General features: G+C 37.1%; 3 protein-coding genes across 3 annotated transcripts; 1 reads left to right on the top strand and 2 right to left on the bottom strand.

Moving 5' to 3' along the window:
- Window positions 1-594: 594 nt before the first annotated feature.
- Window positions 595-1,032, bottom strand: LOC126795630 (uncharacterized). The gene has a single exon (XM_050522433.1). The coding sequence runs from the start codon at window positions 1,030-1,032 to the stop codon at window positions 595-597; it is 438 nt and encodes a 145-aa protein (XP_050378390.1).
- Window positions 1,033-3,468: 2,436 nt separating this feature from the next.
- LOC126794743 (chitinase 10-like) lies at window positions 3,469-4,666 on the bottom strand. The gene is made up of 2 exons (XM_050521514.1): window positions 4,136-4,666; window positions 3,469-3,987 (listed from the first exon to the last, which is right to left on the bottom strand). The coding sequence occupies exons 1-2, from the start codon at window positions 4,591-4,593 to the stop codon at window positions 3,621-3,623; spliced, it is 825 nt and encodes a 274-aa protein (XP_050377471.1). The 5' UTR covers window positions 4,594-4,666; the 3' UTR covers window positions 3,469-3,620.
- A 4,511-nt stretch (window positions 4,667-9,177) lies between these two features.
- Window positions 9,178-10,282, top strand: LOC126795629 (uncharacterized). Its single transcript, XM_050522432.1, has 2 exons — window positions 9,178-9,690; window positions 9,746-10,282. Exons 1-2 carry the CDS (start codon window positions 9,178-9,180, stop codon window positions 10,280-10,282), a joined length of 1,050 nt encoding a protein of 349 aa, XP_050378389.1.
- The last annotated feature ends 12,298 nt before the right edge of the window (window positions 10,283-22,580 follow it).

The raw sequence follows: 22,580 nt of genomic DNA, 5'->3' as shown, positions 1-22,580 counted from the left end.
TTTCCTTTGAATTCAAGATGTTTAGAGTAGTCCCTTGTTTTAATATTCCTTATTGATGTTTGTACATTGAACCTCTTATTCCGATGTTGTGATTTTATTTCTGTCACCATTCTTGTTTATCTTGGGTTGCATGTATTATTTTTAGTTATGGGCTGGTGACACCCATTTCTACTTCCGTTGTTTGAAACCTTGTTGTATAGCTCGCTTATACCTTTGTAAATATTTTTTTGTGTTGGAAATGTAAAGGTTTCTTTCATTGTAAACTTGTCAGCTTGTTTTATTTCGCGAAATATTTAAGCAGGTTTTCAATTATCGAGTGTTCAAGTCGAACTACGTTCGTTTGTTCGCTTGTTAACTTTCTATTTCACCATTTCAATAAGGTCATTTTTCATTCTGGGATGTGACAAGTTTGGTGTCTGAGAGTTCTTATCCTTGCTGATGTCCTTCTTTGGCTTGAAAAAAAATATTTTTATTGCCCTTGTATTTTTCTGGCTACTCAGACTTTTCAACTGCATTCACACAGGTAGTAGGCTTCTTCTCCTTCTTGATTCTATCTTGGTCATCAACACAGACGGAGATGAGTTCATCAATTTCTCACTTTTCCTTCTGAGCATTATAGTTGCTTTTGAGGTTGCTCAAGTCACTTGGAAGAGATTCCAGGGCAATGTGCACCACTTGTGCATTGTTGACACCCCTATCCAGCTCCTTTAGTTGATTGTTGATGTCGATCAGCTGCATTATGTGATTTCTCACACTACCAACTCCATTGAATTTCAGCTCATAAAATTTCTTAGACTGCCTAGCTGCTTTAGCTTTGTTGCTCTCCTTGAACTTTTGTGAAATCTTCTCCATGCAATCTATGGCATATTCTAGTTCATCAATGCAGCTGATTACTGTATCAGATAGAGTGTTTCTCATGACATTCTTTGCCATCCTGTTGGCCCTGTGCCAATCTTTATAGATCTGCTTTTCTTCCCTTGTACTGTCATCATCTACTTCTTCCGGAATTTCCTCATTCAAGCGCATATCCATGTTCTGGTGCATCGAGAGATAAAACTTCACTTGGTGTCTCAACTTTCTGAAGTTCACTCCACCATTGAATGTAGTGAATGCTATTATGGTGCAACATTCTACATGTTGATTTTCTGACTCATTTACATGCCAAGCTCACTTTAATAAAACCAATTCACAAGGATCTATAAATTAATAAAAAAAATACACTAGTCTAGTTAGTCAAATCAATCCTCTTAGATCCTAAATTCGAAAGAGCGTCAAATCTTATCAATATTTATTTATATTTCTAAAAAATAAAAACTTATCAATATTCAATTTTAGGGCCATCTTTAAGCCTATATCCCAGAAACACCTCAAATTGTTGTTAATACTCGATTTAGTTTAGCTAGGCGCCCTGAACTAAAGGGGGGGGGGGGGGGGGACCAACAAGTTGAATGGCAAACTGCTCTACATCAACGACAAAAAATATTTTTGAACTTATTTATGCATCACAATGAAAAAAACACGTTTTCCTCTTCGATTTCTTCAAACATCAATGAACTACTTTATATCCCCTAATAGCAATGTTATAAGCTTATTTTTTATATAGTAATAGTTAAAAATGCCATAATTTTCAAGTTGGGAAAAAGTGAAAGTTGATTGAGGATATTGCATCAACATCACTAAAGATTTAACGTCGTTGCTTTGATAAGAGAGCAAAGGTAGAACAAGCAATTTCCCCAACTCCCTGCACCTTATTTGTGCTTATGTGTATTTACAGAATTCAATGTAGATTAGCAATTGTATAGCGGTAGTGTAAATCAACAATTGCAGTTCAAGAAACAAATTTATGAAAATCATTACATTGCAGTTCAAGAGATAAATTTGTGATAAAATTTGATCGTAGCGATGGAAGTTTCTCATATCCTGAAAGTGTCATAGCTGTAATTTAAGGAAAGCATCAAAATAATTAGATACCAAAAAAGATGAAGAATATAGAATGAGAATCTTTATATATATCAGAGATCAATAAGCTGTATGCCTTAATGTGGTTCTGATGATAACTAATAAGAATCTTTCTATTAGGATCAATGTCCGTGCAATATGTCCAACATTACATACAGATAATGAACAATAAACTTGAGGCAAATTGCAGGACAAGGAGTTTATAAACTTCTTTAGCTTCTGTAAGTGCATATGTGGTCATTGAGGTATATTCTGGTTATTACTTGTAAACTTATGAAGTTCATGAGTGAAAATAATCATCCAGGTTACACCGTACTCCATGCATTTGTCTTTCCCACACCCTTCTCCGCCATCAACAACTCTCTTGATTTCTCAAACAAGTTGGAAAGCAATACGTAATAGCCGTCATTTTCTGAATCAGATTTTATAGCATGCTTAGCAAACCTTGCACCCATTAATTTCAGTTTCGTTGTGAACCTTACAAGCACCTAACAGGATCCCCACACAGTCACACACCACCATCAGGAGTAATGGGCATTGTCAGAAGTCAGAACCAAGTCTTTAGCTTCTTCCAGTTTACCAGCCCTTCCAAGAATATCTACCATTCCAGTTTACCTAATTGTCTATACAACCAGTTTAAAAAAAAATATGATTGAGCAATCTTATTATATGGCAGTTAAATAAGCCAAATTCGCTTAATTCATAAAAGATCATTTGCAATTAGAGTAAAATTTTGGGGATGGAACTTCTCAGCACGACTTCTTTTCAAAGGGTTTAAAATCATCACGAGGATCATGAGAAAAAGTGGTGGTTGACTTGTAACGCTTTACATCCACAATTCGCTAGTAGAGTCAGTTCTTAGTTTGCCTCGTTGATTTTCACCCATGCACATTAAGATTTTCACTCCCAGAGGTAGAGCTAGCTAGTTGATACAGGCTAAGACAACCACTCTTTTTTCGTATTTAAAAAAAAAAAAAAAAGACAACCACTTACATTTTAAAGTGGGAATGTCGACACATCACACATATATCTAAAGTAGACTTTCTTCAAACAGAAAGAAGATTAAGGTGCATGCTTGCATAGGATATATGATTGCAACCGTACGTAGACAAATTAACTTTTGAAAAAATTTGTTGGTAGTGTTAAACTGTTAGTAATTTTGGTTCATCGATCATGTATGTATGTATGCATGTATGTGAATAAAACGAATTGGTTCATCACAATTAATCATGCAAACAGACTCGCCAACTCTTTGTTTTAGTGCTTAACCGATGTGTTTGTCTTTCTGACCTTTTTCTTTGATCTCAAATTAACAATGAGTCATCATGGAGTCAATGAAACATTACATACAACTTATTCTATTCCTTAAAACTCAAATACAATAAAAGAGAAGTAAAGTACCAGGCAAAAAGATAACCCATAGAACTCATCAGCTATTAAATTCATATTATTGGTTTAGAGATGGATCTCAAACAGAATCGTAGAGAAGTAGAAGTACCAAACAGAAGATCCATATAACTCGCTAGCTATAATCTACATTATTTTTTTGGATGGAGACGGATGCATGTGATCAAAGCATGCATTAACAATTTAACATCATACGATAGGCTTGCGAGCTAGACCAATTAATTAACTATGTGATCTGTTACAACTTACAATAACTAAAAGGACTTCTGATTTTCACAGTCTAAATTCGGTCCTGTTTGAACACCAAACAGACTAGCATATCTTTCGAAATAACCAATTCGATCATTCACTCGTGCATCGCTGCCTATTCCACACTCGAGTCCTCCGTTGATGATGTTCGTAACCATTCCGAATCCGACGGTTCTATTAGCGGCAATGTCAGCTTTCGTGAGCACATATCGACCGACCATGACATCGTGACAAGAGGGTTTTGGCTTTTGCTCAGTCATCCAGAACCATAGAGCTGTTCTGAAAGCTATTAGGGAATTGTTTGCTACTACTTCTGGATTTTTAAGCCCGTCAAACCCTAATGCTTTGCCTGCCTGACCATAGTTATAGTTCCTGCAAAAGATTTAGCTCAAAAGAATTTAATTTGACCGGAGGAATTATACATTAACTTGACTAAGATTAAGCTTTGAGTAATGCTTGAGAAATGGATGTTACTATTTGCCCTAATCGATAGATGAATCAAATAATTAAGCTAGCTTACCAAGATAGTTGAATCGGTCCTCTTCCTTTGTAAGATTTTCCAGGATAGCACGGCCACTCCTTGTTGGTGTCGTCGCAGTAATTGCTTCCCGGATTGACTTCCTCTTTAAAGCACAAACCCCACGAGTATGGTCCATCGGGGGCAGTAGCCCATCCGCCGGTGGTCTCGTGAGAAATCTGAGCAAGAAACGCAGCTATCTCACGCTTCCGGGTCGCTAGACTTCCGGTGGTGCCGAATCTCGGGAAGCATTTGGTTGCTTTGATGAATGAGCTATAGGTGTAGAAATTATTTGCAGGGCATGCAGTGTCGTCCTTGTGTAGAAACAAGTTGTTGTAAAGCGTTTCGTTGATCAAAGCAGATACTGGATAAGCCTCAACTCCCCATGATGAGATGGAGAAAACAGAGATGGTGGTGAGGAAGAAGAACAAGACTGAAGATGATAGCGATACTATAGCCATGGATTTAGGAGTTGCAGGTGATGATAGTTTGTCCCGACTTGATGAATATATACAAGAGAAAACTAATATAGTAGTACCCTCTTTCGTCCCAAGTACGCGCCGGCCGAATATATATAATAATAGTCTTGGTTTTGTAAGGCAATGAAGTAGTCAAGTAGACACGATATATAAGAATTTCAATTGGAGAAAGTTAACATCAGCAATTTCAAAACATGCTGATTAATTTCAGTTCCATATAGATGGCTAAAGACTTGCCATTAGTTTTTATTACAAGGGGCTGCTCTTGGAAGTGGCTTAAGATTTTAACAATAGATAAATTTAGTGATTTCTCTATGGCAACACGTACTTTATATGTTGTTTCAAACGAAGTCACAAATTAAAAACGCATGCAGGGATACCTGAATTGCTTACTCGATCAAATATTTACAAGCGAGTTCTAGCACATATCTTAGTTACTTTACATATATAGTGACATGTAACTCTGATGACCAGTATATTAGTGAACATACAACCTCATCCTTAAGACTAGCTAGTCCAATGAACGCTGATTAGTGGGACATGCCCTGATTAATTGGCTTCGAGAAGTTCTGGCCTCGAAGAGTATTGGTTGACAGAGTCTGGTTCGTCGTCTCCGACTAACCCACTATGATATTTCACAATAACCCAAAGCTAACTAAGTTGACGCAACCACTTACCTCTCAAGGTGGGAAACTGGGAATGTCAACCCTTTGCGCGTGCATATATTCGGCTGAAACTTTCTCTAATTGTAAAGGGAAAAAGAAACTGTGATTGCAACCTATTTCTCTTTACGTTTCTTAATTAGCCAGTGCATGTGCTTCACAAAACGAAAATCGGATGTGAAGCTCTTCGAAACTTATTAACCAAGTTTCGCTAATCGCAATTGCTAGCGAGGTACAAATTTACATGATGCAGGCGAATAGAGAAGTGGAGGCTGAGCCTGCAGATTTGCATAAACCTGTTAGGTTAATATTAACCTAGTAATGTTTGCCTTATTCTTATTCTTTTGCTTTATATTTTTGTATATTTATTTATTTCTTTTTACGTTTCCTACTCATGCTAGAAAAATGTGCAAATGATCGGAAACACGTCAAGAAGAGTGGATTTAGCACACATTATTGATTTGGGTGAAAGTTTCAAGCCAAAAAGAGCAAATGTGGAGATTTCATAAGAAAAGAAAAGTCAACGCCGGAAAATGCCGGTTAAACTCCGGCGATGAGAAGGTGGTTGCCGGAAATGGTGGTGGTAAAAGTCAATAAGTCAATGAAGCATATTGGTGAATTATGAATTGTAAATTTTAATTTACAATTTAAATTCAAAATAGAAGAAGACAAATGAAGGAGACAATTTCAAGACAAGATCCTCAATTTGTGCTCCATGAATTGGGGATTTAAATTTAAAATAGAAGAAGACAAATGAAGGGGACCATTTCAAGAACAAGATCCACAATTTGTGCTTCTACATTTGTCCACCATATCTAACAATTCACCCCCTTACATCTCCACCATTCATTTGTGACCTTAAGGCCTTTAAATACCCTCATTCTTCACAAATTCGTGCATTCTCCTTCACCACACTAAAACTCCATCAAAACTTCATATTTTCCATAGTTTTAACATAGTTTTCTTAGGCCTAAGTCATAGATATCAAGTTGTGCAAAGAAAAGTGTAAAGTGTCTTGAGTTTTCACCAAAAACTAAAGATCCTTTACACCCTTGATCAATCACAAACTTGTTTCATAGATTTGGGTCACTTCACTCTCTTTATCATCTACTCATACTCTTTCTCAACCCTTGTTCTTTGTTCCTAGATTGTGTGGATAAAGTATGGTGTTCATGGAGTTCTTCTTTTGTTAGAACCCATTAATACCATACTTAGAAGCATTTTCTTTCTTATTACATCTTTGTGGGTAGTAAACCTTTAGAGGTACGGTTTGGTATCATTTGTACCAAACCCTTGGTAATCTCTTCTCTCTTTACTCTACTTCTCTTTCGATGTATTTCATTTTCAAGGGTGTTGTATTTAATGGGTTGTGAGTAGTTGGATTTGAGGGTAGGCTAGCCCTAGCCAAACTCATGTGCTAATGAATTCATTTTACTTTTAATTGATGTTGATGCATGTTGAATCTATGGGCTTCTACACTTAAAATGCTTACTAAATGTGTTACTAGTTTGTCACCTAGAAACATGTTTAGGTAATTAATGAATCGGAACTTGAACTTGACAACTTCTTGAATCCGTGAGCATGTGTAACCTTTAGGTGGTGGCTTAGTGTTTCTTACGGGAAATACTAAGTTGCTTGAATTTCTTACCATGAACTTAATGCTTATTCCATGAGTGTAATTACTCTAAGGGGGTGTTATGCTTGTGGTACATAGCCCACTTGTATTATAAGGTAATATAATTGGGACTAAGGTTTTGTGATTTAATTTGGCTCCAAAAGACTTTTTTAAATTACATGATTAGTTGGTTTCTTGGTAGCTTCACCAAAGCACTAGGGGGAAGTTTGTCAAACATGTTATGCATTAATCTTGAGTTACATTTGTGCATGAGTAAGGCTAGGTGCAATGCCTAAGTCTCTACTCCTCTTTTGATTCTATCTCTACATTTACCTTTCTTTGTTGTTTTAGTGCAAGAATTAGTTTACTTAGCTTAATTCTAAAATCAACCAAGTCGATTCACTACCACTTGTTAATACCATCTCCATGATTCTTAGCTTCCAAAGGGCTAAGGTTGTGAACTTGTAAAAAGTTAGAATGCATGTTTTTCTAGTTTTTCTTGCGAAAATCTAGTTAGAGTTGAGTTTCCCCCAATCTCTTGGGTACGATACTCTACACTTTCCCTTACTAAAACTTGACCTCATATACTTGGGAGTAGGTAGTTTCACCCATAAATACACATAATCATACTTAAGTGATTCAACCAACAAGTTTTTGGCGCCGTTGCCGGGGATTGAGGTAAAACTTAATTCCTATTAGGTTTCTAAGGGACTAGAGAACCCATTTTTTTCTAGTTTACTTTTTTTTTTATGTTTAATTTTTGTAAATATCTACCTTACTTTTGAAGTTGACACAAGTACTTTTGATAAGTGGAATGATAGTTGTGGTAAGAAGAAAATAAATTGCATGCATGTTTAAAATGGAAAAGTAATCTTGCCTAATTATTATTTACTTATTACTTGTGCAAGCTCACATTCTAGTTGGTTAAAATTTGTAAATTTAAATATAAGGTACTCACTTTCTTTAGAATTAGAGGTTGATTGGAACTTGTAAATTTCAAAGTAAATTGGATTAGGGGCTTTATCCTTGTACCGTCGAGTTTAATCACTCTTCATCGAAAAGTTGAGTGGTAAACAACACCCAAGGATGGAATTCCTCTTCTATTTTACTAAGTGAATCGGATTTGGATTTTTTTTTGTAACGTATTTGTTTATCGCTCTTCCAAATAGGCGCACCTTAGTAGGATTATGATGTCTAGGTAAGTGGATAGGGATTTTATCCCGGGCGTTGTGCCGTGTACTAAGTGGTCTCACCTACCAAAGCCGCGCCTACGCTTACCTGGTCATAATTCGAAAAGAGTTACCGAAAAGAAGAATGTTAAGCTAATTAGTGCATTGTTTGGAACTACGCCAAACTACTTTGGAACTATGCCAAAACGCACTTTGTTTGGAACTACGCCAAACTTGGATTGGAATTACGCCAATTTCGTTACACTTGAGTTGGAATTACGCCAACTTGGAAAATCCTTATCCTTTTTGTTTTTCTCACTACAAGTTTTGATTGGTTTCTAATTTTCTAGAAATTGTTTACAAGTACCTTGGTAAATTCTTTAAAAAAAAAATCTAAATAATTATTGTTGCAATTTTAATTTCTTGTATATATCTTGCATGTTGTTTTATTGCTATTTACTTACTTGATCTTTAATTTGTTTCTTAGGTGTTCATGTCCTTATCTCCTAAGAGTGAAAAAGGTTTACAAACGCTTCTAGAGCCCACCGATCAAGAGACTCCCATTGGGATTGGACAAAAGTTCAAGGCTTCTGCATCTACTTGTTTGTTTGGGGAAGATTCAAGTGATTCAAGTGAGAATGTGGAAAGTCCGGAATTAGTGGTTAATGACCTAGCCACCTTTGAGAGGTTGTTCAATCTTGACAAAAAGGCACGGAAATTGAATCCTAGTCTTGGTCCAAGAATATACAAGATAGTCATGGCGGATGGTGAACCAAGGGATGAGTTGAGAGAACAAAGGCCTATCCGAGATTGTGCCTTGCCTACAATTTCTACACACTCAAGATGCATAGTGCTTCCTCCATGTGCATCATCTTTTGAGATCAAGCCTAGTTTTCTTCAAACCTTGCCAACATTCTATGGGTTACCGAACAATGATCTTTATCACCACTTAAGTGAGTTTGAGGATGCATGCGCAAATATCAAACTCAATGGCATGACGGAAGAAGCGCTCAAGCTCCGGTTGTTTCCTTGCTCCTTGAAGGAAAAGGCGAAGATGTGGTTGAACAAGCTCTCATCCAATAGTATTGGTTCATGAGAAGATATGCAAAAGAAGTTTATTATGAAGTACTTCCCTCCTCAAAAGGCTAATGCAAGAAGAACCGAGTTGATGACCTTTAAGGAGGAGCAAGATGAGCTCTTTCATGAGACGTGGGAGAGATTCAAGGATCTTGAGCTTGGTTGCCCTAATCATGGCCAATCTCAATATATGCTTATGAGCCTATTTTATCAAGGCTTGACATCGGAGACTCGAAGGAAGGTTGATAATGCAAGCAATGGTGATTTCATAGACTTAGTGGCGGATGAAGCCCATCGAGTATTAGAGAAGCTTGCGGAGCGGTCTCAATTGTGGGATAATAACCCGCAAGTTCGCAAGCCTTCTTCTTCACATTTATCTCTAAGGGAAGCAACTCAACCGAAAACCGGTGGCATATATGAAGTCAAGGCATCAAGCTTGGATGTGCATCAAGAGTTTAAGAGGTTAGAAGAAAGTCTTAATAAGAAGTTTGATATGCTTTTGAAGCAAGGAAAGCAAGGAGGCCGTGAGAAGGTTAATGAGGTTCAAGGGCCACAAGTGTGTTTAATTTGTGAAGGAGTGAATCATGACACTCTATCTTGCCCTCATGGAGATTGTTTTCCCGAGATCATTGAAGAATGTAAGCAAATGGCATATTCAAGACCGAAGAATGACCCTTATTCCAACACTTACAATCCCGGATGGAGAAACCACCTTAATTTCTCATGGGGTGGGGAACCAAGGTATGAGTTGCAACAATCAAGGGAGTGGCAACTATGGAGGTGCTAGTGGGAGCCAAAGCTTTCAAGGAAACAAAGGTGCGACTAATGGAAGTTATGGTGGCAATGTTTATCCTAAGCCACCTTATCAAGCAAGACCTCCTTTTCAAGCTCCTAATACTCAAGTGCCACATCCTCCTCAAGTGGATGCTCCTAAATCAAGCCTTGAAGAGATGCTTGCCAAGGTTTTGGCAAATCAAAACGAGCTTATTCAAAGTGTTCGAAATGATGTGGCCTCCACTACTCAAGGATTGCATAAGCTTGAAGCGCAAATGGGGCAATTGGCTAATGAGATGAGAGAAAGGAAGCAAGGAGAATTGCCTTCCATGACCGAGAAGAATCCACGAATCAACCAAGCCAAGGCCATATGAACTTTGAGAAGGGGGAAGGTATATGACAATAAGGTTTCTCCTAATGATGATGATAAGGAGGTGGATGCACCAACGGAACCTTTGTTGAATCCTAAAGTGTCAAGAGTGCCTCCCGGATTTCAAAAGAAGAACAAAGGCATGGAGGATAGTTTGGGACATGATGGAGTGATCTTGGGGTATAGTGAGGAGTATTTGAAGAGCCAAGGCAAGCCCAACACCAAGAATGACAATATGGGAGCAAGTGGATCTAAGTCTAGTGTGGAAGAAATGCAAGAAGAAGCGCCACTTCCCTTTCCACAAGCGGTATACCAAGAGAAGGCTTTAAGTAAGAAAGAGAAAAAGTCCATGGAGTGTTTTGATGTGTTCAAGAAGGTAGAGGTCAATATTCCTCTTCTTGATGCAATCAAGACCATTCCTACTTATGCTAAATTTCTCAAGGACTTGTGCACTCACAAGCGGTATAAGAGTACATTGAAGAATGATGACAAGGTGTGTTTGAATGAGAGAATTAGTGCCGTGCTTCAAAGGAGGTTACCGCCCAAGCTCAAAGATCCGGGTTCTTTTACTATTCCTTGCAAGATTGGTGAGAGACCATTTGAGAAGGCACTCATGGATTTGGGGGCTAGCATAAATTTGATGCCATATGGTGTCTACAAAGATCTTGGGTTGAGCGACATCAAGCCTATACAAATTTCTCTCCAACTAGCCGATAGAAGTGTGAGGTATCCAAGAGGAGTTGTGGAAGATGTGTTAGTGCAAGTTGACGAGTTGGTCATACCGGCCGATTTCGTTATTCTTGACATGGAGGATGTTTACCAAGATGATCTCCCTATTATCTTTGGTAGAGCTTTTATGGCCACAGCGGGGACAAAGATTGATGTGAAATTGGGTTTGCTCACCATGACCGTGTATGACACCACAATTGGGTTCAAGATCTTTGATGAATTAAAGAAGCTCATGAGGTTGCAAAAAGTTTACTCTATTGAAGTGGAAGACAAGATTGATGACTTGGTGGAGCACACTTTTCATGAGACTTCAACAAATGATGCATTTGAGTCGGCACTAGCACACTTTGGGTTGGATTTTTGTGAGGATGAAACTTTGGAAGCCGAGGATCACCTTGACACTTATCTTGCTTTGCCTTTGCCCACAAAAGAGGATGGTTACTATTCAAGAGATGAGACTTGTGAGGTGCATGCCACTATCAATTATCTCTCAATGAATGTTAATCCTTCGGTTTTGAGTTCGGCCCCTATTGAATTGAAGCCTCTTCCCGCACATTTGAAGTATGTTTATATTGATGATTCCCGCACCTTGCCCCTCATTATCTCTTCAAGCTTGTCACATGAACAAGAGACTTTACTTCTTGATGTTCTTCGGAGGCATAAGGGTGCTTTTGGATGGAAGATTAGTGACATAAAGGGGTTGAGTCCCACTCTTTGCATGCACCATATTTACATGGAGGATGAAGCAAAACCAAGAAGGGAAGCTCAAAGAAGATTGAACCCCAACATGTTAGAGGTGGTGAAGAATGAGATTATTAAGCTCCTTGATAATGGAATCATCTATTCTATCTCCGATTCCAAATGGGTGTCTCCAATACAAGTGGTGCCTAAGAAAGGAGGAATGACGGTAGTGAAGAATGACAAGGGTGAGATGGTTCCACAAAGAATTGCAAACACATGGAGGGTTTGTGTCGACTACCGCAAGTTGAATGATGCAACAAGGAAGGATCACTTTCCACTCCCTTTCATTGATCAAATGTTGGAAAGGCTTGCGGGACAAGCATTCTATTGTTTCCTTGATGGCTATAGTGGATATAATCAAGTCCCAATTGCCCCCGAAGATAAAGAGAAGACAACTTTCACATGCCCATATGGAACTTTTGCTTACCGAAGAATGCCTTTCGGATTATGTAATGCACCCGCCACCTTCCAACGGTGTGTCATGCCATTCTTGCCGAGTTGCTTGAGTTTGTAGAAGTCTTCATGGATGACTTTTCTGTGTATGGGAACTCATTTGAAAAATGTCTTGATCATCTCTCCCTTGTCCTTAAGAGGTGTGCAGAGACGAATCTAGTGCTTAATTGGGAGAAATGTCAGCTCATGGTGCAAGAAGGGATTGTTCTTGGCCACAAAATATCATCGAAGGGGATTGAAGTAGATAAAGCAAAGGTTGAAATCATTGAGAAGTTGCCCCCTCCCGTGAATGTAAAAGGTGTAAGAAGCTTTCTTGGGCATGCCGGTTTTTACCGAAGGTTTATAAAAGATTTCTCCAAGATAGTGAAGCCTCTTTGTGATCTATTGGCCAAGGAGACTCAATTTATATTTGATGAAGCATGTTTGAAGGAATTTGAGAGGATAAAGGAGTTGCTTACCAATGCTCATATTATTTGCTCACCGGATTGGACTCTCCCATTTGAAATTATGTGTGATGCAAGTGATTATGCCTTGGGAGCAGTGTTGGGACAACGCAAGGAGAAACTCTTACATGCCATCTACTATGCAAGCAAGACCTTGAATGATGCCCAAGTAAACTATACTACCACCGAAAAAGAGTTATTGGCGGTGGTATTTGCCTTAGAAAAGTTCCGAAGCTATCTCTTGGGGTCTAAAGTCATTATCCACACGGATCATTCCGCACTCAAGTATTTATTGTCTAAGAGTGATGCCAAGCCAAGACTTTTGAGGTGGATTTTACTTCTTCGAGAGTTTGACATTGAAATTGTCGACAAGCCCGACAAGGTTAACTTGGTAGCGGATCATCTCTCTCGACTTACTCATCAAAGTGAAGATAATGGGGTGCCTTTGGATGAATCATTTCCGGATGAGAGGTTGTTTTCCATTGTTGAGAAGAAGCTACCATGGTTTGCACATTTGGTTAACTTCTTGGCAAGTGGGGGGAAATGCTTTCCTAAGACATTTGATTTCCATTCAAGAATGAGACTCATTAAAGAAGCAAGACACTACTTTTGGGATGATCCATACTTATTCAAGCAATGCAATGATCAATTGGTGAGGAGATGCATTCCGGAGGAAGAAATACAAAGTGTCTTATCTTTTTGCCACGATCAAGCTTGTGGCGGTCACCATGGAGGAAAGAAAACGGCCCAAAAAGTACTTAATTCTGGGTTTTGGTGGCCGTCATTATTTAAAGATGCACATTCTTATGTGAGCTCTTGTGATCGTTGTCAAAGGGTAGGCAATATTTCCTCAAGAGACCAAATGCCTTTGAACTATATGCTTGAAGTGGAGATATTTGATGTATGGGGCATAGACTTTATGGCACCCTTTCCAAGTTCATATGGCTATCTCTATATCCTTGTAGGAGTTGATTATGTAAGCAAATGGGTTGAGGCCGTGGCCACCAAGGTAAATGACCACAAGGTCGTGCTCAAGTTCCTTAAAGAGCACATCTTCACAAGATTTGGCACACCTAGAGCAATAATTAGTGATGGAGGCTCCTATTTTATGAACAAGTCATTTGCGGCCTTATTGAAGAATTATGGGGTTAAGCACAAAGTCTCGACACCATACCACCCCCAAACAAATGGCCAAGTTGAAATATCTAACCGGGAGATAAAGAGCATCCTTGAAAAGGTGGTGTCTACAACTAGAAAAGATTGGGCAATGAAGCTTGATGATGCTCTATGGGCTTACCGTACCGCATTCAAAACACCTATCGGAATGTCTCCATATCGCCTTGTTTATGGAAAGGCTTGTCATTTACCGGTTGAGTTGGAGCATAAGGCTTATTAGGCATTGAAGACTCTCAATTTTGACATAGAAAAGTGTGGTGAGGAGCGGAAGTTAGAGCTTTGTGAGCTAGAGGAGCTTCGGATGGATGCCTATGAGAATGCAAAGATTTATAAAGAGAAAACTAAGGCATTCCATGACCAAAGGATCAAAACCAAGCACTTGGAGGTTGGGAAACTTGTACTTCTTTTCAACTCCAAATTAAAGTTGTTTCCCGGCAAGCTAAGATCAAGGTGAATTGGGCCATTTGAGCTTGTTGAAGTATTTAGTCATGGGGCGGTCACATTGAAGAACTTAAGAGATGGATCTACCTTTAAGGTTAATGGTCATCGAGTAAAGCCTTACCTAGAGGGTGCACCAAATGATACTTATGCGGAGGTGAAGTACTTCGAGGACCCTCTCACCATTTGAGCAAGCATTATGGACCTTGTTAATGTCCTTAAACTTAAACCCGTCTTGGCGGACTCCAAGGGTTAGCATAATAAGATGGAGCTAAGGGATTGCAAGGACCAACGAGCTTTGTGGGTTTTCACCATCCACAATTGGCACTATGGAGCTATATGAGATCTTCAAAGAGTTTGCGTTTTCTTATCCTTCACTCTCATTTTTCTAAGCATGATTAGTTGTGTTTGTGTTTCCATGTTAATAAATTATGGCATATGAGAGTTTGGATAGTCATTTCATACTTGACCAATGAATGAAACACAAAAGATTTAGCTTTTATTGAAAGGATTATCCAAAGTTTAAGTGTGAGGTGCTTGTTAGGCAATTGTGTTGGTTAGTTTGTATTGACTAGCATGTGGTAAATAATATACATAGTTTATACCTTATATTTATTTCACTATTGTTCACGGCACATTGAGGACAATGTGTAAATTAAGTGTGAGGTGTAAGGCTAAGTAATTTCATTCCTTATAATTTTTTTTATGTTTACTTTATAAAACAAATCCATAAAAATTGAGATATTTTGAAAAATGAAAAAACAAGTTTGTTTGTGGTTTACTTGCTTGGTGCCAATAACAAAACAATCATCATATTTGGATAGATTGATTTTGAGCATGTTTAGCGGTTAAAAATCAATGCTTTGTTAATAGGAGGATTTGGCATTTTGTGCTCACATATGTTTAGAGTCATATTGCCTATGTCATTTCAAATGCATTCATGTGTGAAAGATGAGGACTATTTTTGTTGAAACGATCTTTGCCTATGTGAGATTTTGAGCCGCTGAGAGTGCATAAAAGTTTCTAATGCACTAGTTGTTTCATTGTGCGATCCATTCATTGTGCTTGCAATCTAGAACTTGCTTTAAATCTTTCGAGACTTTTATCAAGGCATGAGTTGTTATTGGGGAAGACCAAGGCATTAGGTATCCACCAAGGCCAAATAGCTTTTATCCTTTAAAAAATTTCCATCAGTAAGCCAATTTGAGCCTATGTAGTTTTGTGTTAGCCTTTTCATTTCTTTACCACCATAAATGTCTACCATTCTTAAACTTAAACATTTTTTTTCTATCATATCTAAGCCAAGTGGTAAGCAATGTGAGTCCTATTGTTAGTTTGGTGCTTGTAAATGAGTTTGAGATATTTCAAAAGAATAAGTGTGAGGTGGGGTAGATTAGTCTTGTGTGTGGCCAAGAAAAAGAAAAATGGTGACTCTAGACATGTTCACAATATCAAAAGAATCAATCAAAATCAAATATGGACTAGGGTCACCAAAAATTAGTGCTAGTAAAAAAAAATTTGTTGCAAAAAAAAATCCAAAAAAAAAAGTGAGGAGAATAATTTAGTAGTCTAGTTGTACTTGAGTTTGTGGAATCAAGAACTTACAAAACACATAGAGTTGTGAAAGTGTATTATGGGATCTCAACAAGAGAATTGCTTACTATGAGGCTTAGAATTTGTGATATATTTTATTTTATTTCTTAAGCTTCTACCTTAAGCCCTATACAACCAAAATAAAAGACCTTGTGATCCGAGAGAACTCATGTAATGATCATGTGGAGAAAAGATTGAAGAACAAGCCTATGGAAAGTGTGTCCATTGAATTGCTTTTGAGTGTAAACACTAACCAAAAACACTTGAGTGAAAATGAGTGTATCCATGTGAGTTTGATGGTTAGACAAATGTAGTCCAAGTTAATCATATATGGATGACTTTAAGATGACACACATGGCATACGCATATATATACTTTCTTGGGCATGACATTCCAAATCCATTTATTAGCCTTGCATTTCGAAAATTTAGTTTCTAATCATGCTCAATTGATATCATGGTTCTTTCAATTGGTTGAATTCAAGATGGAAGCAAGTGACCCATTTAGTTTGGTTGTGTTTAGTTTTGATTTGCTTGAGGACAAACAAAGTCTAAGTGTGAGGTAGTTTGTTAGGTTAATATTAACCTAGTAATGTTTGCCTTATTCTTATTCTTTTGCTTTATATTTTTGTATATTTATTTATTTCTTTTTGCGTTTCCTACTCATGCTAGGAAAATGTGCAAATGATCGGAAACACGTCAAGAAGAGTGGATTTAGCACACATTATGGATTCGGGTGAAAGTTTCAAGCCAAAAAGAGCAAATGTGGAGATTTCATAAGAAAAGAAAAGTCAACGCCGGAAAATGCCGGTTAAACTCCGGCGATGAGAAGGTGGTTGCCGGAAATGGTGGTGGTAAAAGTCAATAAGTCAATGAAGCATATTGGTGAATTATGAATTGTAAATTTTAATTTACAATTTAAATTCAAAATAGAAGATGACAAATGAAGGAGACAATTTCAAGAACAAGATTCTCAATTTGTGCTCCATGAATTGGGGATTTAAATTTAAAATAGAAGAAGACAAATGAAGGGGACCATTTCAAGAACAAGATCCACAATTTGTGCTTCTACATTTGTCCACCATATCTAACCATTCATCCCCTTACATCTCCACCATTCATTTGTGACCTTAAGGCCTTTAAATACCCTCATTCTTCACAAATTCGTGCATTCTCCTTCACCACACTAAAACTCTATCAAAACTTCATATTTTCCATAGTTTTAACATAGTTTTCTTAGGCCTAAGTCATAGATATCAAGTTGTGCAAAAAAAAGTGTAAAGTGTCTTGAGTTTTCACCAAAAACTAAAAATCTTTTACACCCTTGATCAATCACAAACTTGTTTCATAGATTTGGGTCACTTCACTCTCTTTATCCTCTGCTCATACTCTTTCTCAACCCTTGTTCTTTGTTCCTAGATTGTGTGGATAAAGTATGGTGTTCATGGAGTTCTTCTTTTGTTAGAACCCATTAATACCATACTTAGAAGCATTTTCTTTCTTATTACATCTTTGTGGGTAGTAAACCTTTAGAGGTACGGTTTGGTATCATTTGTACCAAACCCTTGGTAATCTCTTCTCTCTTTACTCTACTTCTCTTTCGATGTATTTCATTTTCAAGGGTGTTGTATTTAATGGGTTGTGAGTAGTTGGATTTGAGGGTAGGCTAGCCCTAACCAAACTCATGTGCTAATGAATTCATTTTACTTTTAATTGATGTTGATGCATGTTGAATTGATAGGAGCACTTTGTGCGACGTTCTTAACATGTTTTTACCTCTATTTGTACTTTGCTTAGCCCTTATTATTGTAATATAGAGTCATTGAGTCGAGTTAGGAGTCTTTAGTGACGTTCGTTCCCTTTTGGTGCTAAAACAGGTGTAAAATGCAGAAATTGTCGAGAGTGCTATAGAGTAGTATTCCTTGTCGAACTAGGAAACCTAGTTTGGTTAGGATTTTTTTTATTCGATATTTCTGTAACATATGTGATTTATATTTATTATTTCCTTTCCTTATTTTCAGAATTAAATGTGAGATAATGAGTTGGAAATTATGGAAAGAAAGAGGAGAAGAAGGAAACAAAAGGAGAAAAAGGAAAGAAGTAATTTAGTTTCTGAATAAGATGAAAAAGAAGAAGTATGCAGCCTTAAAGGAGGGAAGGTTCATCCGGCCATTAAATGGAAAGTATAAGAAAAGAAGGAAACAAAAGAAGAAAAAGGAAGGAGAGAACAAAGAGATAATTCTGAAGAATGCATGTGGCCTAGAAGAAGGGAGAATGCATGTGACCAACAAAGATGATCATCATTCAATCGAGAAGGAAAGAAAAGAAAAAAAAGGAAATACATGGATCAGCCCATTCAAAACCCTAGCAGCCCCTCCTCTCCTCCTTCCTCTATAAAAGGCATGGCCTCCCTCACAATTCATGATCTCCATTCTCTCACAAACAAAGTCGAATTGCTGCCCAAGAACATCCAGAAAATTTAAGCAAAAAAACCTTCATCCATCATCACCAAGTCGTGCTCATCTTCCTCCTCCACCAATTCGAATTCATCCTTGCTTCATCCTAGAAGGTTTCTAATGTGTGATTCATCCATGCCTTGTAATCTTTCTTTTTATTTTCTGCAAATTTTGAATTCATTGTATGAATCATTGGATGTTATTTTCGGTTTCATATATGAAGAACATAAATTCAGACTTCTTTGGTTTTATGTTTTGATTGTATGATTTCATTGAAATATGTATGTATGCCGTGCTAGATGAATAGGGGCAGTAGGTTTTCTATTTCTATTTAGGTTTTATTTCACTTAATTCCTTGAATTTGTACATCTAAATCAATGCTTGAGGAAGCCAAGGCCATGGTTCTCCTAAGGTTGCGATTTCATTCACCAAAGTGTTCATTGATTGAATATGCGCTTCGTGTTTCAATTATGGATACTTATATAGGGCTGTGATAGTTCTAGGAATTTGCATGTTTAATCAAGATGAGTGACGCCATGCTTGTGTAACATGTCTCCAATTCGACTTAATGTGCTTATGTGCTACTTTGTTGTTTAACTAGACGCTTCGTTATGTTGAACTCTCTTTAGCATATGTTTAGGATTGAACGCTTCGTTGATTCTAAATAATTAAGAAGTCTTAACGATTAGATGAACCGCTTCGGACTCTAATTAGAATTGGAATTGAAATGGACTTAAGAAGAATCGAAAATACTTGCTGCCTATATGTTGTTCTATGCATGTCATACATGTTTCTTGAGTAGAATTCGTGTTTTGGTTATGTGATGAATGGTTGATCAATTGTATATAAGTAATTTAGGATTTATTTTAAGTTGTAGTTTTAGAATCCAAATCAAATCCCCCAATAACATGATAAGTGTTGAGGCCCTTTTGATTCCCCGGACTGAACGATCCCTGCTTATTCTATACTAACGATGATGTTTTTCAGGGTATTTTATAGACGTTCTAACAAAACGATCTATCATTTTGGCGCCGTTGCCGGGGAATTGATTAATTCTCAATGCTTTGAAGTGTTACTATTGTGTTATATTGTGAATTGTATAATTGTATTTTGTTTCTGTGAATAGTAATCGTAAATAGTGCTTCTGTGAACAGTAACTCCGAAAGAAAAAAAAACTTTTATAGAACGAAAATTTTTTATTGTGTATATTAAGTTGTTATTTGTTATATTGTTGTTGTAGTATGCATATAGGATACTTGTTACACTTAGTTATATTTTTTAAGGAAGCTAAATGTTTATTTATGCTTAGTTTATTGTAAGTTTTAAGGTGAACGGAATAGGTACAGTCCATTTTGTTAATATTAGCCTTAACCCTCCATTTGTACCTTGCAAAGGTCACTTGGGGTTGAGGGCGGCTTTTATTAACACTTTGCGAGCAGTCTAACACACAAAGTTATTCCGAGCTGAGTAAGGGGCTTGCTATTTTCATTACCCTGGTTCAAGGTTTACAAAATTGGATCTCAGAGGCCCATAGACTGGCATACATCTCGGTGATGGAGTCGATTGGGAAAGCATCCTTTCGAGGTTGTGGCCCCCGTGGTGTCCAACAAATGAGTCCTGCCTTGTGACTATCTCTGATTCTAGCTATCAAGTCTTCTGAAACAAAGGAATGAGTTTGTGTCTAGACGACGTACTTAGGCCGCACGTCCACCTCGCTTTATAACTTAGAAAATAACTTTGTATAAATAGATGTATATAGTTTCAAAAGAAAATAATATTCTAATTTTTAAGGTATATCGGATAAAGCAAGACCCTTACCTTGGGCTGTTTCAGTCCATTGCACAGTTAGCTCCTCTGCTCCACGTACCTTAAACATTAGGATGTTGTGAATAAAAACAATTATATTTTAGGATATTCATACACATTTGTTGTAAAACAAAAATTGTCCTTAACGTTTATACTTGTATTTCATTTATACAATTACTAACATGTCTTTTATTTCGTTTTATATATAATTGATCATTAACATTTTGTGTCTTTGTATAGCATAGTTGTCAATTGTGGATTCTAAGAAAGAGTTGGAGAATTCTATTGTTAATAGTTGATTGAAGCTCTCAATGACTTGGGAAGGACGACAAGTGTTGCAAGAAGCGGAGTTCTACCACACTCTAACTTTTGATTCATGATTTGCAATTAATTCAACTCATTCTAACTTTAGCTTAATCATTAACACTTTACTAACTTATTCTTCGAGATCTCATCTCCACTTTTCTAATTATCTTTCTCTTGATGCGATGTAGTTTAAGAGTGGATGAACATGCATCGAGTTTTGATAGTCAAAGAGGCACAAATTTGGAGGTGTACAACTCCAAGTGGCATGGCCTACAACTTAAAAAGAAGTGAAGAGTCTAGGCCAAAGGACTATAAACATTAAGCGCTGCATGGGAGGCAACCCATTTCAACCGTACCTGTGGAGGAGTCGTCTACGGGAGTTTGCATTTTCTTATCCCTTCACTCTTATGGTTGAATTGTATATGTATTATTGTGTGATCTTAGTCTATACTTATGAATTACATTATGATTATTGAGCTTACATTGAGGACAATGTAATTTTCTAAGTGTGGGGTAGGGTTACATGATCATTGTTTGCTGATTTTTGCTTTGATTTCATGTTAAAAAACGAAAAAAAAAAAAATTCGAAAAAAATGTGATATTTTGAGTCTTAGGATGCCCCTAAAGTCTAGGATGATTATGTCTCTAAATGCATAGATGATGGTTTTGCATTTCATAAGAATTGAATTGTAAGTTTCATTGATAATGTGGATTTGGTATGAACATGTGAGAGTTGATTGAATGTAATATGACATACATGTTTGGTTAGTCTAAGTCCATAACAACCTGTGAGTTTTTGAGCCTATATATGCTTTCTTCTTGAGTGATAATATGAAATTTCGTGGTTGTTTTGTGAACCTCATTATTCTTTGCATATTCAATGACTATGTGCCATAGTTTTTAATGGACTCTAGAATTTACTAGAACTCATCTTTTGTGATTGTTGAAACTTTTAAGTCATAAAATGCTCTGATTTTGAAAAGGATTTATGGATCATTTCTAGGATTTCCACCACTTTAGCCAAACAGCCATGTATCCCTATATGTGCCCTGTTTGGGACCCCTTAGTTGAACCCCATTTGAGCCTACATTGAGCCTTTCTTCATCACCTATGTTATCTCCATGCTTAGTATAGTTACCTCTACCTTGTCCTATAGACTTGGCAGAACTTTTTTTTTTGAGATGATGTTGTGATGATGTATGAAATAAATGTGGGGTGGAAGAGATGAGAAAGAAAATATGAACAAGCTTTTAATCATGCCGAAAAAAAAAATGAATGAATGAAAAAAAAAATGTATGAATTCGGCAAAACAAGAAAAAGGAAAGAAAAGATGTTGTCTTCCATTTGTGATTTGGAGTTGAGTTGTAATTGAAGGTCTAAAAATGTGTATTTGACCTTTGTCCATGTTCACTTTGTGGTAGAAATGATGATTGGGCCCAACTTGTTATATTTGGCCCTTGATGGTGTGTGGTGTCATAAGGATGGTGTTTACTCTGCTAAGTCTATAGGATTACCTTTGTAATTCCTTGATATTCCATGCCTTTAGCTAAGCCTAAACATTCACCTTATCTAATGATCCTAATGATTCTTAAAATGAGCAAATCTTGGTTTGTGGAGATGATCACAACAGTTGAGCATATGGTTTTGGTCCATTTGTGCACTTAGTTGTTAAATGAGGTTTTCCTTTTGTTATTCACAAAGAGCTTTCATTTGATGAAATATGCAAGCTATTTCATGCTTTATTATCCTTTCTCTTGCATATACTTGTGTGTGAATCATAACCATGAATCTGAGTGAAAAGAAGAGAGTATGCCTTGTGAGGAGGATTGGATTAACTAAACATGTTATGTGCTTATTGTCTCATTTCTTACTTATTCATACCATGAAACATGTTTATGAAACTTGGAATTTATGTGCTTACATGCAAATGCTTAAACTTGAAAGCTATATGTTTTGAGATTCTGAGGCAATCATTTAGGGGCAATAGAGTTTTGTGTTTGTTTTGTTTTGTTTTGCTAAGGGACTAGCAAAAGCCAAGTGTGGGGTAGTTGATAGGAGCACTTTGTGCGACGTTCTTAACATGTTTTTACCTCTATTTGTACTTTGCTTAGCCCTTATTATTGTAATATAGAGTCATTGAGTCGAGTTAGGAGTCTTTAGTG

Source organism: Argentina anserina, chromosome 5 (genome assembly GCF_933775445.1).
Source record: "Argentina anserina chromosome 5, drPotAnse1.1, whole genome shotgun sequence".
Classification (NCBI taxonomy): domain Eukaryota; kingdom Viridiplantae; phylum Streptophyta; class Magnoliopsida; order Rosales; family Rosaceae; genus Argentina; species Argentina anserina.
Note: the sequence above shows the minus strand (reverse complement) of the source record. Positions and strands in the feature narration are given on the sequence as shown.